The sequence below is a fragment of the Schistocerca cancellata genome, chromosome 4 (genome assembly GCF_023864275.1).
Source record: "Schistocerca cancellata isolate TAMUIC-IGC-003103 chromosome 4, iqSchCanc2.1, whole genome shotgun sequence".
NCBI classification, from domain to species: Eukaryota; Metazoa; Arthropoda; class Insecta; order Orthoptera; family Acrididae; genus Schistocerca; species Schistocerca cancellata.
Genome location: NC_064629.1, coordinates 692,833,788 through 692,846,979, shown reverse-complemented (window position 1 = coordinate 692,846,979; position 13,192 = coordinate 692,833,788). Strand labels below are relative to the sequence as shown.

Here is a 13,192-nt window from a genome sequence, read left to right as displayed (position 1 = left end):
AGACCAGCTGTTTTGAAATTCTCTCACACCCTATTCAACCAGAGCTAGTCGAACGCTCAAATATTCTTAATCGACTAAGAAAATATGGAGTCAAATTGCAGTGGTCCACCACTTGCTAGGCAACATCCTTTGAGTTAAAAACTGAAGGGCGCAAGGTGGGAGAAGTCCCATCCCACCCTACAACTCTGGAATAAGAGTTTCCCAAGGCCTGCACGTCACAGAGCTGTTGGGAAGGATGCCTGCTCCCTTACACCACCTGTCCTGGTTCCATGGGCCATTAGAAGGTGAGAGTATCAAATACCTCAACATTCTCGCAATATGGAAGAACTCAAGAGTGGCTGCAATATTGTTTTTAGGCAGATATTACTGCCACTGGCAGCTAAGAGCCCAAAGGGCATGGCAACCACGTTAGACCTCTACAGGAAATAAATAACTGGCCTGGCTGGCAGATCAGCAGTTTATACCTCATCACTGAAGTACTCATTGTGTTTATTCTCAAATACAGGTGTCACCTCACTTTTCTGGACCTAGAATTTCATTTGGAACTATTTGATTGTTTGTTGTTAAGACGATTCTGGTTTCGTTTAGTGGTACTGATATGGGCTCATATTACTTGCAGCCCAAATGTTTGCACTATATGGAATTTTTGGGTATTGACTTGGCACCGATTTTGATTTCTACACACTACATGGTTTGTAGGAGTGGCCTTTATATTTAATGCCAAACTACAGTACAAAAATTAGGATATAGTCCTCAGAAAGCAGTGGGAATCTCACTGCGATGCTATAAATAAAATACATTATAAATACCTTGTAGCTTCCACACGGTTTACGCTTTTCTATTTGACCATACACTGGCATGTAGGCCAACAACTGCCCTACTTATTCATTCCAGAGCCATCTCATTTAGGCTCTAGGTTGGGTAAGCCCCATAAAAGACAATTCCATCAGAGAAAAATCTGGTGCTGTTAACCAGATACTGATCCCATAAACATTGCTTCAGCATGAGAGGTGCTGAACACTACACCACGTGATGAGGTAGAGGTCCGCTCATGCTGTGTTATAATGGTAAAGTCTTGTTTCCCTCATTTTGTGCAAGAAGCCTGAAAATACTTTTGGTTAACATGGGGGACAGCCACTGTAGGCCTGAGAGATAATATTAGCCAGGTCATGTCTGCACATGAGAAATGTAGCTGGTTGAGGGTGGAGCATAGAAGAATTGGGTGGACCCGTGGGGGTTTGAATCCCATTACCTCCAAGTGTATTTCCAGCAGCTTAACCACTGTGCCACCACACGCAGTATCATGCAGAGAAAGGCAAAAGTTAATGAATGGAAAAAAATTGGCTGTTGCTTTATCTGTCTAATAAGATGCACTGACGAAGAATCAATTAGATGATTAGGGACAGTCAATTGGAGTAAACGGATTAAGGTTGGGGAGGATTAGGACTGTAATTAGAGAGAGAAATTTTGGTTCTTAAAAGAGGCATTAAAGAAATGAGACTAAAGATGCTGGAGCATTAGATTCCTGATATGAATGGGGATGTTTTAATTTCATTTTTGTAACCACTATGTTATTGTCTTACCATTTCCTTCACTGTGATGTTTTCCGTAACAGTTTTAGTCAGTTTACCATTTTGAAATTTGTTAGTGTCCTTTTTATTACATTCAGATTATTTCTGTCTCTCTAATGGTGTCATTTTTGTCATCATCATTAATACTGTGTGTTGTTGGATAATTTTTTCCTATTATGCATCTACTCACCTCTTCTGCTATTTTCACAATGAAGGCACGGTGAAAAAATTTCAGCCCAATGTTGAAAAGCTTTCTGTATTTCAAAAAGTCATTTATTTTTGTGTGTGTGCACATTTTTCCACTGACAAGATTCACTCTGGAAAGCACAACTCTGACAGGCCTAGCAACACTAAAAATTATTGTGTACACTCCTTTTCACCAATTTTGCATGAATTTCTGTTGTTGATTAACTCCCCAGACTAAAGAATTTGTGGCGGCCTTAGCACCACTCTGCATGCTGAGGAACTGGAAAATTCAGGGCAGAGATTTGTCAGGTACAACAACAGACTGACTGAATATGAGTACCAGTCTGCACACAACTGCTGACCTTGAACAGACAGTAAGAGCTATTAGGTATGAAATTACACAAACAAAACTGTGAGCTACCCTACATAGTCTTAGTGTATTTGTACCTCACAAGGAGTCTTCATAACACATGGCACAAGTGCTCACAATCCACAAGACTTCAACACTGACAGCCTGCCATCATCAAACCTGAATTCATGACATCTGAAAGCAAAGCTACATCAGTGATAGCTGTAGAACAGCGAGCTATTGAATCAACAGTTACAAGAGCAGCATCAACTGCTGTACTAACAATGAGAATTCCTCCAGCATCTAGAGCAATTCCTCCAAGAGGAGGCTACCTGGTTGCACCTAAGCCAGCAACAATGTGGTTCAGTAGATGCGAGACCAATTACCCTAATGACACACCAGCTGGGTCAAGCTGATACCTACCTGCATTAATAAGGCTGGTAAGCCACAGCAGCACTGTTCATGGCATCCAGGCATGGATGTATAACTGTGGCTTTCAAACACCACTGTTCTAGACTGATTGCCCAGTTATATGGTTCAGTCACACTGAGAACCATTTTGCCACTGCTGATATAATGCAGGTGAATTGCCTTAGTACCTGGTAAATCTGTCACAGTGTTGCCAGTTCCCCAAGGTGGAGTTTGTGGCACTGCAACTGCCACAAATTTAATTGTCACATGGTATTCCTGTTGGCAAAAACTTTTGGTTGCCTAAAAATTTTTTCAGCCACTAAATTATTTAGATGTACGAACAGATGGAAGCCACAAGGCATCAAATCTCAGTAACAGGATATATACCGAGTGATCAAAAAGTCAGTATAAATTTGAAAACTTAATAAACCACGGAATAATGTAGATAGAAAGGTAAAAATTGACACACATGCTTGGAATGATATGGGGTTTTATTAGAGAGAGAGAGAAAAAAAAATTCACAAAATGTACAACAGATGGCACTGGACAGCAAAACGTCAGTGACTGCGTATGACAATCATGCATAAAAGGAGCTGTAATGAGAAAGAGAGTCGGATGCGCCAGCAGTCGCAGCATGTTGACATTACCTGAAGAGGCACTTTTAGTGAAGCTGTTTTATCAGAATGGGGAATGTTCTAGTTCAGCGTTACGATCCTATCACCATAGGAAGGGGATTCAAACGGGTGAAGCTCCACTGACAAATGCAGCTGTGGCAAGAATGATTTCGAAGTTCGAAGCCACTGGTTGTTTCAACGATAGATCCCATAGTGGCCGATCGAGCATAAGGCGTAATGCTGCTGACACAGTTCAGGAAGAAATGGAGACTGTAGCGGGTTCGTCTGTGCATGGGGAAGTCAGCGTGTGTGCAGTCGCACGTCGCACCGGCATTCCATACACTACTGTTTGGTTGGCACTTAGGTGTACCCTCTAATGCTATCCGTGCAAAATCCACCGGCATCATGAACTGTTACCTGGCGATTTAGTGAAGCGGAGGGCATTTGTGGTATGGGCATTTCAAAAGATGGCGGAAGATGACGATTGGTTGAGTAACGTGTTGTGGACCGATGAAGCGCATTTCACGCTCCGAGGGTCTGTCAACGCCCACAACTGCAGAATTTGGGCTATTGAAATTCCTAGAACTGTCGTGGAAACTCCATTGCATGACGAGAAAGTCACGGTATGGGTTGGATTTACCATATCTACCATTATCGGGCCTTTTTTCTTCAAGGAAATGCGTGATTCTGGTTTTGCAACTGCTACCGTGACGGGTGAGAGGTACGCCGATATGTTACAGAATTGCATCATCCCCAGCCTGGCTGATAAACACCTGCTGGAACTTACGATGTTTATGCAGGATGGAGCTCCACCCCATATTGCTAGATGCGTGAAAGATCTCTTGAGCGCGTCGTTTGGTGATGATCGTGTACTCAGCCGCCACTTTTGTCATGCTTGGCCTCCCTGGTCCCAGACCTCAGTTCGTGCGATTATTGGCTTTGGGGTTACCTGAAGTCGCAAGTGTATCGTGATCGACCGACATCTCTAGGGATGCTGAAAGACAACATCCGACGCCAATGCCTCATCATAATTCCGGACATGCTTTACAGTGCTGTTCACAACATTATTCCTCAACTACAGCTATTGTTGAGGAATGATGGTGGACATATTGAGCATTTCCTGTAAAGATCATCATCTTTGCTTTGTCTTACTTTGCTATGCTAATTATTGATATTATGATCAGATGAAGCGCCATCTGTCGGACATTTTTTGAACTTTTGTATTTTTTGGTTCTAATAAAACCCCATGTCATTCCAAGCATGGGTGTCAATTTGTACCTCTCTATCTACATTATTCCATGATTTATTCAGTTTTCAAATTTATACTGACTTTTTGATCAACCGGTATTTAAACAATTCATATTAAAAATTCCCAGATGTTGTTGAGCACATGCATTATTCTGATGAAAAATTAGTCTCTCTCAATCCAGGATACATCTTGTGAATATTTTTATCACGTCAGTCCAGAAGATGTGAGCAGTATTTGCAAGTTATTGCTTTAATAAATAAGAATACTCCCTCTTTGCTTCCCTGAAATCAATGGCCATAACTGTTCTACCCAATGATATCAATCTTCCCTTTTTTGTGAAAACAAAACACCATCATCAATGTCAACATCATCTCTGTACCAGGGCCAAGGACTTTTCAGTTGGCATCTTACTTGCTTTGTTACATTCACCCTATATTTTAACCATTTCACTGCCTTTGTCTAATGTTTACATGCGTTGCCTATAATGAATCCCAAACACCAGCATCTTTGTTCTTATGATAAGTGGCAGAAATTTATGTTAATTTCAACTGCTCTCAGAGTATCATGGGCACATTTCGAAGACTACATCAAGTTCTGACAGGCTCTTCTGGCATCTCTGTTTACATGATTCTTGTTTCACACCAGTATCTTAACATGAAACGAGATGCATAAAAGTAAATACTATTAACATTCTCATCACTTACCTCATAAACTAAGTCAATATACCCCCACCGTACCAGAGTTATTGTTAAAAGATCGTACACCGCTGTAGCATTTTTGTACGCATGTATCCTTGCATCCCTGAATTCTGGCGACTGGCTTAAAACGGCATCACGGACGGCCATGGCCTCACTGTAGCATCAAAAAGTTATAATTAAATTATGCTGCTATCTGTACAGGAAACAGTGAATTAATTAATTAATTAATTGATTAATACAAATCAATGAATTGCAATCCACGATAACTGATGGCATGAAAAGTGTTACATGATGAATATATTATACAAAGGGAAGAAATTGCAAGAATTAAAACACTCTCTCAGTATAGCCAATTCAGAAGAAATACCACTTTCTGGAAAATTTCTGATCACATTGGTACAAAAGATTTTCTACAAAATTTTTTAGTCATTTGCTGCTGCTGACGATGACGTGTTTTAGGTGCATGATATAACAAGGCCCTTAGTCCTTACCATAATTTTATGAGATGAGTTTGGATAAAATAGAAATCAGAGAATTATAAAACTTCAACTACAATTAAAAATTATAAATAATCTGGTGTCCAAACACTACACACAATTTGAAAAGCTTTACTTGTCTCATCATCAGCTAAAATAGAGGTTAGATCTCTAACCACATTTGATTTTGCCCTCCTATCACAGTATAAAAAGCACTCAAAACATGGCATACAGTGATTTGCGCAGCACATCCATCGCACACAGGGTTGATGCTGCCATCTGTGTATTAAGCCATGTGTTGGGGTAATGCCCTATTTGGAGGTGGGTCAAGGTTACTTCATCCAATTGGAATGGGCACTATGAGGTATGCCATGGCTGTACAGTTAGCTTCACCAATCATAGTTTATTGTCCCACACTGCCAGCTACCCATCCTCCTGCACTCAACAGTGAAATGACAGCCTGTAGGGGAATGGCACATTGTGTCACATCACAACCCCCATAGGAAACCTTGGCTGCTTGATCTGCATGCTCATTTCCCCAGATTTTCACATGCCACGGTACACAGCAGAACTATACATGCTTCCCTTGCTGCTGAAGAAATTGGTTTCTCTGCTAGGTACATTTATTGCAATGCTCGTACAGCACTAAGTGAATCAGAGCAGACGAGAAAATTTTTGCTATCAAGATGCCTCATCTGTTCCAGTGTGTTTAAGATTTGCATTGAGATCTGCAGCAAACACTGTATTCACTGGAAAGGTGACTTCTGAATACACGGTCAGGGAACACTGCTTAACATCCAAAGGAGTCCCTTGCTTTGAGCCATCAGTATACACTATTTCAAAATTGGAATGCCTATCTAGAATATTATAAAATGAAGATTGAAAGGTAAAATCTAGAGTGCAATCTTGCTTAATATTTGTTAATTCTAAAATAATTCTGGGCCTCTTTGGAGGCCAATGTGGAGATCTGCTCAAACCTTGGTGTGGAACTTTAAAAAGGCAGCCCTTTGTGTGAAACCCATAGGGCCTTGTTGATCACTGTCAATGATCAAAGGATTTTCCACTGGTGGGCACGTAATGGTACTGTACGTGTCTGTGGCAGAGATAATGCATTGTAGGCCTGTCACACCAAGAGTAGTTGCAACCTGATGTTAAGTGCTGGCTCACCAGCCTCTGTGCCGAGGCTTGGTATGGGGCTGGTTTTTAAGGCACCTGTGGTCTACATCTACATCTACGTCCATACTCCGCAAGCCACTTGATGGTGTGTGGCAGAGGATACCTTGAGTACCTCTATTGGTTCTCCCTTCTATTCCACTCTTGTATTGTTCATGGAAAGAAGGAGTGTCGGTATGCCTCTGTGTGGGCTCTAATCTCTCTGATTTTATCCTCATGGTCTCTTCACGAGATATACGTAGGAGGGAGCAATATACTGCTTGACTCCTTGGTGAAGGTATGTTCTCAAAACTTCAACAAAAGCCCATACCGAGCTACTCAGTGTCTCTCCTGCAGAGTCTTCCACTGGAGTTTATCTATCATCTCTGTAACGCTTTCGCGATTACTAAATGATCCTGTAATGAAGCACGCTGCTCTCTGTTGGATCTTCTCTATCTCTTCTATCAACCCTATCTGGTACGGATCACACACTGGTGAGCAGTATTCAATCAGTGGGCGAACAAGTGTACTGTAACCTACTTCGTTTGTTTTTGGATTGCATTTCCTTAGGATTCTTCCAATGAATCTCAGTCTGGCATCTGCTTTACCGACAATCAACTTTATATGATCATTCCATTTTAAATCACTCCTAATGCCTACACCCAGACAATTTATGGAATTAACTGCTTCCAGTTGCTGACCTGCTATATTGTAGCTAAATGATAAGGGATATTTCTTTCTATGTATTCGCAGCACATTACACTTGCCTACATTGAGATTCAGTTGTCATTCCCTGCACCATGTGTCAATTCGCTGCAGATCCTCCTGCATGTCAGTACAATTTTCCATTGTTACAACCTCTCGATATACCACAGCATCATCCGCAAAAAGCCTCAGTGAACTTCCGATGTAATCCACAAGTTCATTTATGTATATTGTGAATAGCAACGGTCCTACGACACTCCCCTGCGGCACACCTGAAATCACTCTTACTTCGGAAGACTTCTCTCCATTGAGAATGACATGCTGCTTTCTGTTATCTAGGAACTCTTCAATCCAATCACACAATTGGTCTGATAGTCCATATGCTCTAACTTTGTTCATTAAACGACTGTGGGGAACTGTATCGAACGCCTTGTGGAAGTCAAGAAACACGGCATCTACCTGGGAACCCATGTCTATGACCCTCTGAGTCTCGTGGACGAATAGCACGAGCTACAACGGCTGTTCACACGAAACCCTTCTCCGCGTCAGCCCTCCAGGGCCTCGCTGGAGTATTTGTAGGCCTGTCACACCTAATTCTTTCATGGTGCACACATTCAACATTTTTAAATATGGAGATCTTGCAGACCCACACACCACACACCCATAATCAAGTGGAGACTGCATGAAAGCTCTTAAAACTGGATCAGACAAGTGCAGTCTGCTTCCTATGAACTATGGCTAAACTATTTCAAAATATTTAGGGCCTTTAGAGAGCAAGCCTTATTGCATACATTCCACATTTGTGCAAGACACTTGGCCATCCCTAACCACAAGTGTTCAGCCAGAGAGTCACATAGGCTATGGCCCAACTGCCACTGCCTGTGTGTCAGCTGTTTGCCCAATGCTGCCTACAGGTGCCCATCCATCCACAGGCAGGCACTCAAGCTGGCACAGTCTGCCTTACAGAGTGTGGGAAGAATGACTACTGAACTGCTTCTGTGCACACTGTAAATAGTCTGATCTTTTTTTTTTTTTTTTTTGTGGTCCCTACTGAAGTGATATGTAAGGGGCTGTCAAATATGTCTAGATTCTTTTCTTTATAGCGGTTCTTGAAATGCTACAAAAAGGCTTTTGCACAATAATTAGCGTCTAACTTCCAATATCTGCTATTTATGTTTTTCTGGATTTCTGTGACAGTCTCTCATGACTCATAGAAACATGAAACCATTCATGCTATACTTCTTTGTATATTCTCAATATCCCCTGTTGAACCGATTTGGTATGGGTCCCATACACTTGAGCGATATTCTAAGATGAGATGCACAAGCAATTTGTACACAGTCCCCGTTGCAGACATCATACCCCTCAACTGAATTCTGCCACATGCTTTCCTTATACTTGAGCCTATATGATCATTTTGTTTCATATCCATGTAAATTGTTACACCAAGGTATTCATATGTGTTGACTGGTGAATTGTGACTCATTGATACTTTAAATCACAGTGTTCTACATTATTGCATTCATTTTTAATATCTAAATTTCTGAACTTTTAAAACATGTTGCCAATATTTGGATCAATCTTATCAAAATCTGACTGGATCTATCTCTGTGCAGCTTTCTTCAGATGGTACTTCATTAATAGGTAACAAACTACAAAAAGTTTGAATTTACTACAGTCTCCAGGTCATTAACATAAACATGATCAATAAATAAAGCAGATCCCAACACTTCCCCTGGGGCATGACTGAAACTACCAAGAATCCCCAATCCAGTAATGAATTTTGTCTCATACCCCATATAACTGCACTTTTGTTAATAAGTGTTATTACAATTGCCTTGAGCCATGGCTTTCAGTATGTCATGTGAGAAAAGCACACGTTGGGTTTCACATGACTAATGTTTTTGGAATTCATGCTGTCTTGCATGAAGGAAGTAACTATGTTCAAAACACCTTGTTATGATTGAGCTTAGAACATGTTCTAGGATTCTACAACAGGCAGACATCAATGAGATTGGATGATAGTTTTGTAAATCACTTCTGCTATTTTTCTTGTAGATGTCTGCGACTTGTGCTTTCTTCCAATCAGTGAGCACAGTTTTTGGTTGAAGAGATCTGTGGTATATCATGGTTAATGGCATCCAACACAGCTGCAAATTCTATATAAAGTCTGACAGGAATTCCATCAGGCCTTGGAGTTTTGTTTAATTTCCAGAGATTTTAGTTGTATCTGAATGCCACTGACACCAATAGCTATATCACCCATCTTTTCCACAAAACCACTGTAAAGAAACCATTTGCAGCATTAACAGCTTCTGTAAGATAGGAAAGTAAGTAAAACTGGTGTTATATCCCTACAATATTCCTTTACAGCCTGATTCTGACAAATGAGTTCACTGCTGAGTAACCACTAGCATTATAGTCACAGAAGTATCATACCAGCAGAAGGAATGTCAGCCTACTCTGACTTTGGGCTGCATCATCTCATCACTCCTCAGGCTGCTGGTAGTAGCAATCTGTTGAAATGTGAACAATTCAATAACTGTGTTGTAATGATCAACTTATCACTGTATGTATTCGTATATTCTTTGTCAGCAATTTTTGTCATTATGCTATTGAGCAAATGCATCTGAAGTACAGTTATAAATAAGCATTCATTGCTTGTCAAATTACAGGCTTTCGTTTTGTCATTTGAATATCAGCACACAAATTTTTAGTTCTCACAAACATTATGAGCAAAGAGCCTGTGGATTGTGGTTTTACAGTCTGATGGTAATAACATGTGGAAAAACAAGTGTATAGAAGAATAAAGCATTCCTTTGTTGGGTGGTATCAACTGCAGTGCATGTATTTTAAGACAAATTCTCTTATACAAGGTAGGGTTATTGGGTTTTAGTGAAAGGTGTAATACTGAAATGAAGTTGATCAAGACGGCACAACTAAACACCATGCTCAGGAGAAAGTTGAAATCTAAGGACACCAGAGAAAAGACAGGAAATGTCAGTAAAACATAATACAATGACTTTCAGACACCCAATTGGAGTACGCAAAGAATACAGGAAACCACCAATGATTTACAGAAAAATTCAAATTCTTGAGCAGAAAGGTATTACAAATCAACCTATGTTATCAGAATTATTGTGACAATGAAGTTTAATGCAAAAAGATTACTGTCTCGAAAATTACTTTTTGAAGTTTCATTGGTTTACATGTAGTTTGAGATTTGGTGTTAACAATGAAGGAAGCTTGGTCATAAGCTGTAAAGGTAGCTTCTTTTATGAATAACAATAGTCCTCCTCCAGCTATAAATAAAGACATTCCAGATCTTAAATATGGTTGGTCGATTGTTTAGGGTCAAGGGACTAAAGAGCAATGTTATCAGTCCACAGATAATTCATATGGAGTTAGTGACATCAGCCAGATATTTGAATGAATTACATCAGTAGGAGTGGCAAAATCGAGGCACTGAAAGCAATATTGATGCCAAAGCTGAGAAAAAATATGGGGCAGGTCAGCTCATGGGTCAGAGCATACAAGAGGGATCCCAGGATTCCTCTGTGGTGAGGGAAACCCCACCTGCATCCCCCCCCCCCCCCCACCACTGCCGCCACCACCACCACCACCACCACCACCACCAAGACCGTTAACAGGATCAAGAATGCCTTGTAGCTGAGAGCATCATAATACTAAAACTAAGAAGGCCAAAACCATAATAAACATAAGTTGAACTTTCAGTAATAAAATAAGGTGAGAGAAAATCAGATCAGTAGATGGGTAGAGCCCGACAAGCATCTCCCAGTGCTCAACATGGGGTGAGGTTGTCCTTCCCACAGCCATCCCACCCCTGATATGTTATAGTCAAAGTGTTAAAGAGGTTAACAGCATCCCTATTCCTTGAAGTGCTATCTCTAAAATGGAAAATGGGGTGCAGCAGGAAAATTGAGCTAATCCCCTATAAAAGCAACAATTAAAACAGAGTGAAATAGGGATGACCACGGCAGCTGGCAAAGGAGCTACAGTCCGGGGTCCCCCAGATCCAGCATGTGGTGGGAGATGCCCCAAACTCAGTCACTCTGCCCTGGCCATTAAAAAAGTAGTTTAAAATATTAATTCTCAGAATAAAAATCACTCTCATAGAGAAAATGAAGAACCAATTCAATTGTCTGTGAGTGGTCTGCCAATACCACAGGTAAATAATCCAGAAGACCTTGTGTAGCTTGGAGAGAGAGAGAGAGAGAGAGAGAGAGAGAGAGAGAGAGAGAGAGAGAGAGAGAGAGGAGGAGGAGGAGGAGGGGGCATTCCACCTGGATGTGAGTTATTGTCTGTAACACTCTAAACCCACTACATGGGGGCAGCTCATTAAATAACATAGAACTAGGGGTTAATGTGCTACGAAAAGTGCAGACAGTGGATTCCCTCCACTAGGAACAGGAGGAGGAACACTGTGCAGCAGTAGTCTCCCTCATGTACAGAGTTTATTAGAAGAAGGAGAAGCCCACCAGACGGCGTTTCATTTCTGAGTGAGGAATGATCTTATCTGCACCTGCAAATCCACACCTCACATCATCAGAGTAAATGTTGGGCAAGTAATCGGTTCCCTAGCCAGACAGCCCTGGGATACGACATGACTCTGGACTCATAGAAACACCACTGAGTAGGCAGTATGAATATGATCAAGATATAGTCATGATTAGCTGCTATCAAATGATGCCAAGAGTAACATCAGTTGCCTGGTGACTGCTTACTGGCTCCCTACAAACTAAAACACAGTCAAGGGAGGTCTTTTTAATAAAATGTAAGGCTCAGTTAATGGCTATCACATCCACCATAAAAACACTACATGTTCTCAACAATGAATATTGTTCCTGACTGGTGGGAGGTGTAAGAGCAGACCACGTCCTATCCATGGTTTCAGAGTAGTCAGTGTAGATGACGGACACCTTGACACACTAAGAGAACTGGAAGGAACATACGCCAGACGGTTTAAGGGATGAATAATTTTAGGACTGTGGATAGATTAGTTCTAATTCATGGAATTGGAACCAACCAAAGGTAAGAGTGGGGACAGGAGACAGACAGACAGACAGAGAGAGAGAGAGAGAGAGAGGGGGGGGGGGGGGGTGGCACCTGGCAGAGAGCCTCGAGATGCTTTCCAACTGGTCATACCACGTGAGGGCCTGTATTGGGGGTGTATGTAAAAAGAATTTTATAAGTTGGATGATTCAAAGTAGTTGGATGGTGACTGCATAAGTGAGAAAGAGTTGGTACCACTGAAACTGAAGATCCTCCTTCAGCAAGGAGCTAGGCTACAGGACTAGTTCAGTAGGTGCTAGTGCTACATCTTACTCCACAAAGTTGGACTGAGTCAATAACCACAAAGCTGGAGGTACCACTGAGCCATAAATGTGGCACCCAGAGGCCAACTGGAATGGGACTGGGGCCCGGTAAATATGGAAGGGATTAGTGCAACCCGTTGACCAGGGTACCATCAGGCCCTCAAAATGAGTAATATTTATTATTTAAATTTTACAAAGAGTCCACCTCTTTTGTCTGTCACCTTTCAGCTGATGCAACAACAATCCACTGGTTCACTCCAGAACAGGCCAATTTGTCAATCAAAACATGTCACCAGATCACCTGCCTAGTGAGACTGACGGCTCTTGCTACGACTGAAAAATCCCTCTCTCTTCTGTTACGAGCTGTCACCTTGAGCAGAAACTAAATGGCTTAGTTCCTTCATTTTTGAATTTTCCATTCTCCTTTGAAATGGGTCTGAGGTCAC

At 41.4% G+C, this 13,192-nt stretch overlaps 1 protein-coding gene across 2 annotated transcripts in view; it reads right to left on the bottom strand.

The window, feature by feature from the left end:
• Window positions 1-13,192, bottom strand: part of LOC126183700 (tetratricopeptide repeat protein 7B-like) — a 237,063-nt gene that overhangs the window by 130,872 nt on the left and 92,999 nt on the right. For both annotated transcript variants that reach the window (XM_049925881.1, XM_049925882.1), the window contains one exon: window positions 5,084-5,231. In XM_049925881.1, coding sequence (XP_049781838.1) covers window positions 5,084-5,231 — 148 coding nt within the window. The remainder of the gene's footprint in view (window positions 1-5,083; window positions 5,232-13,192) is intronic.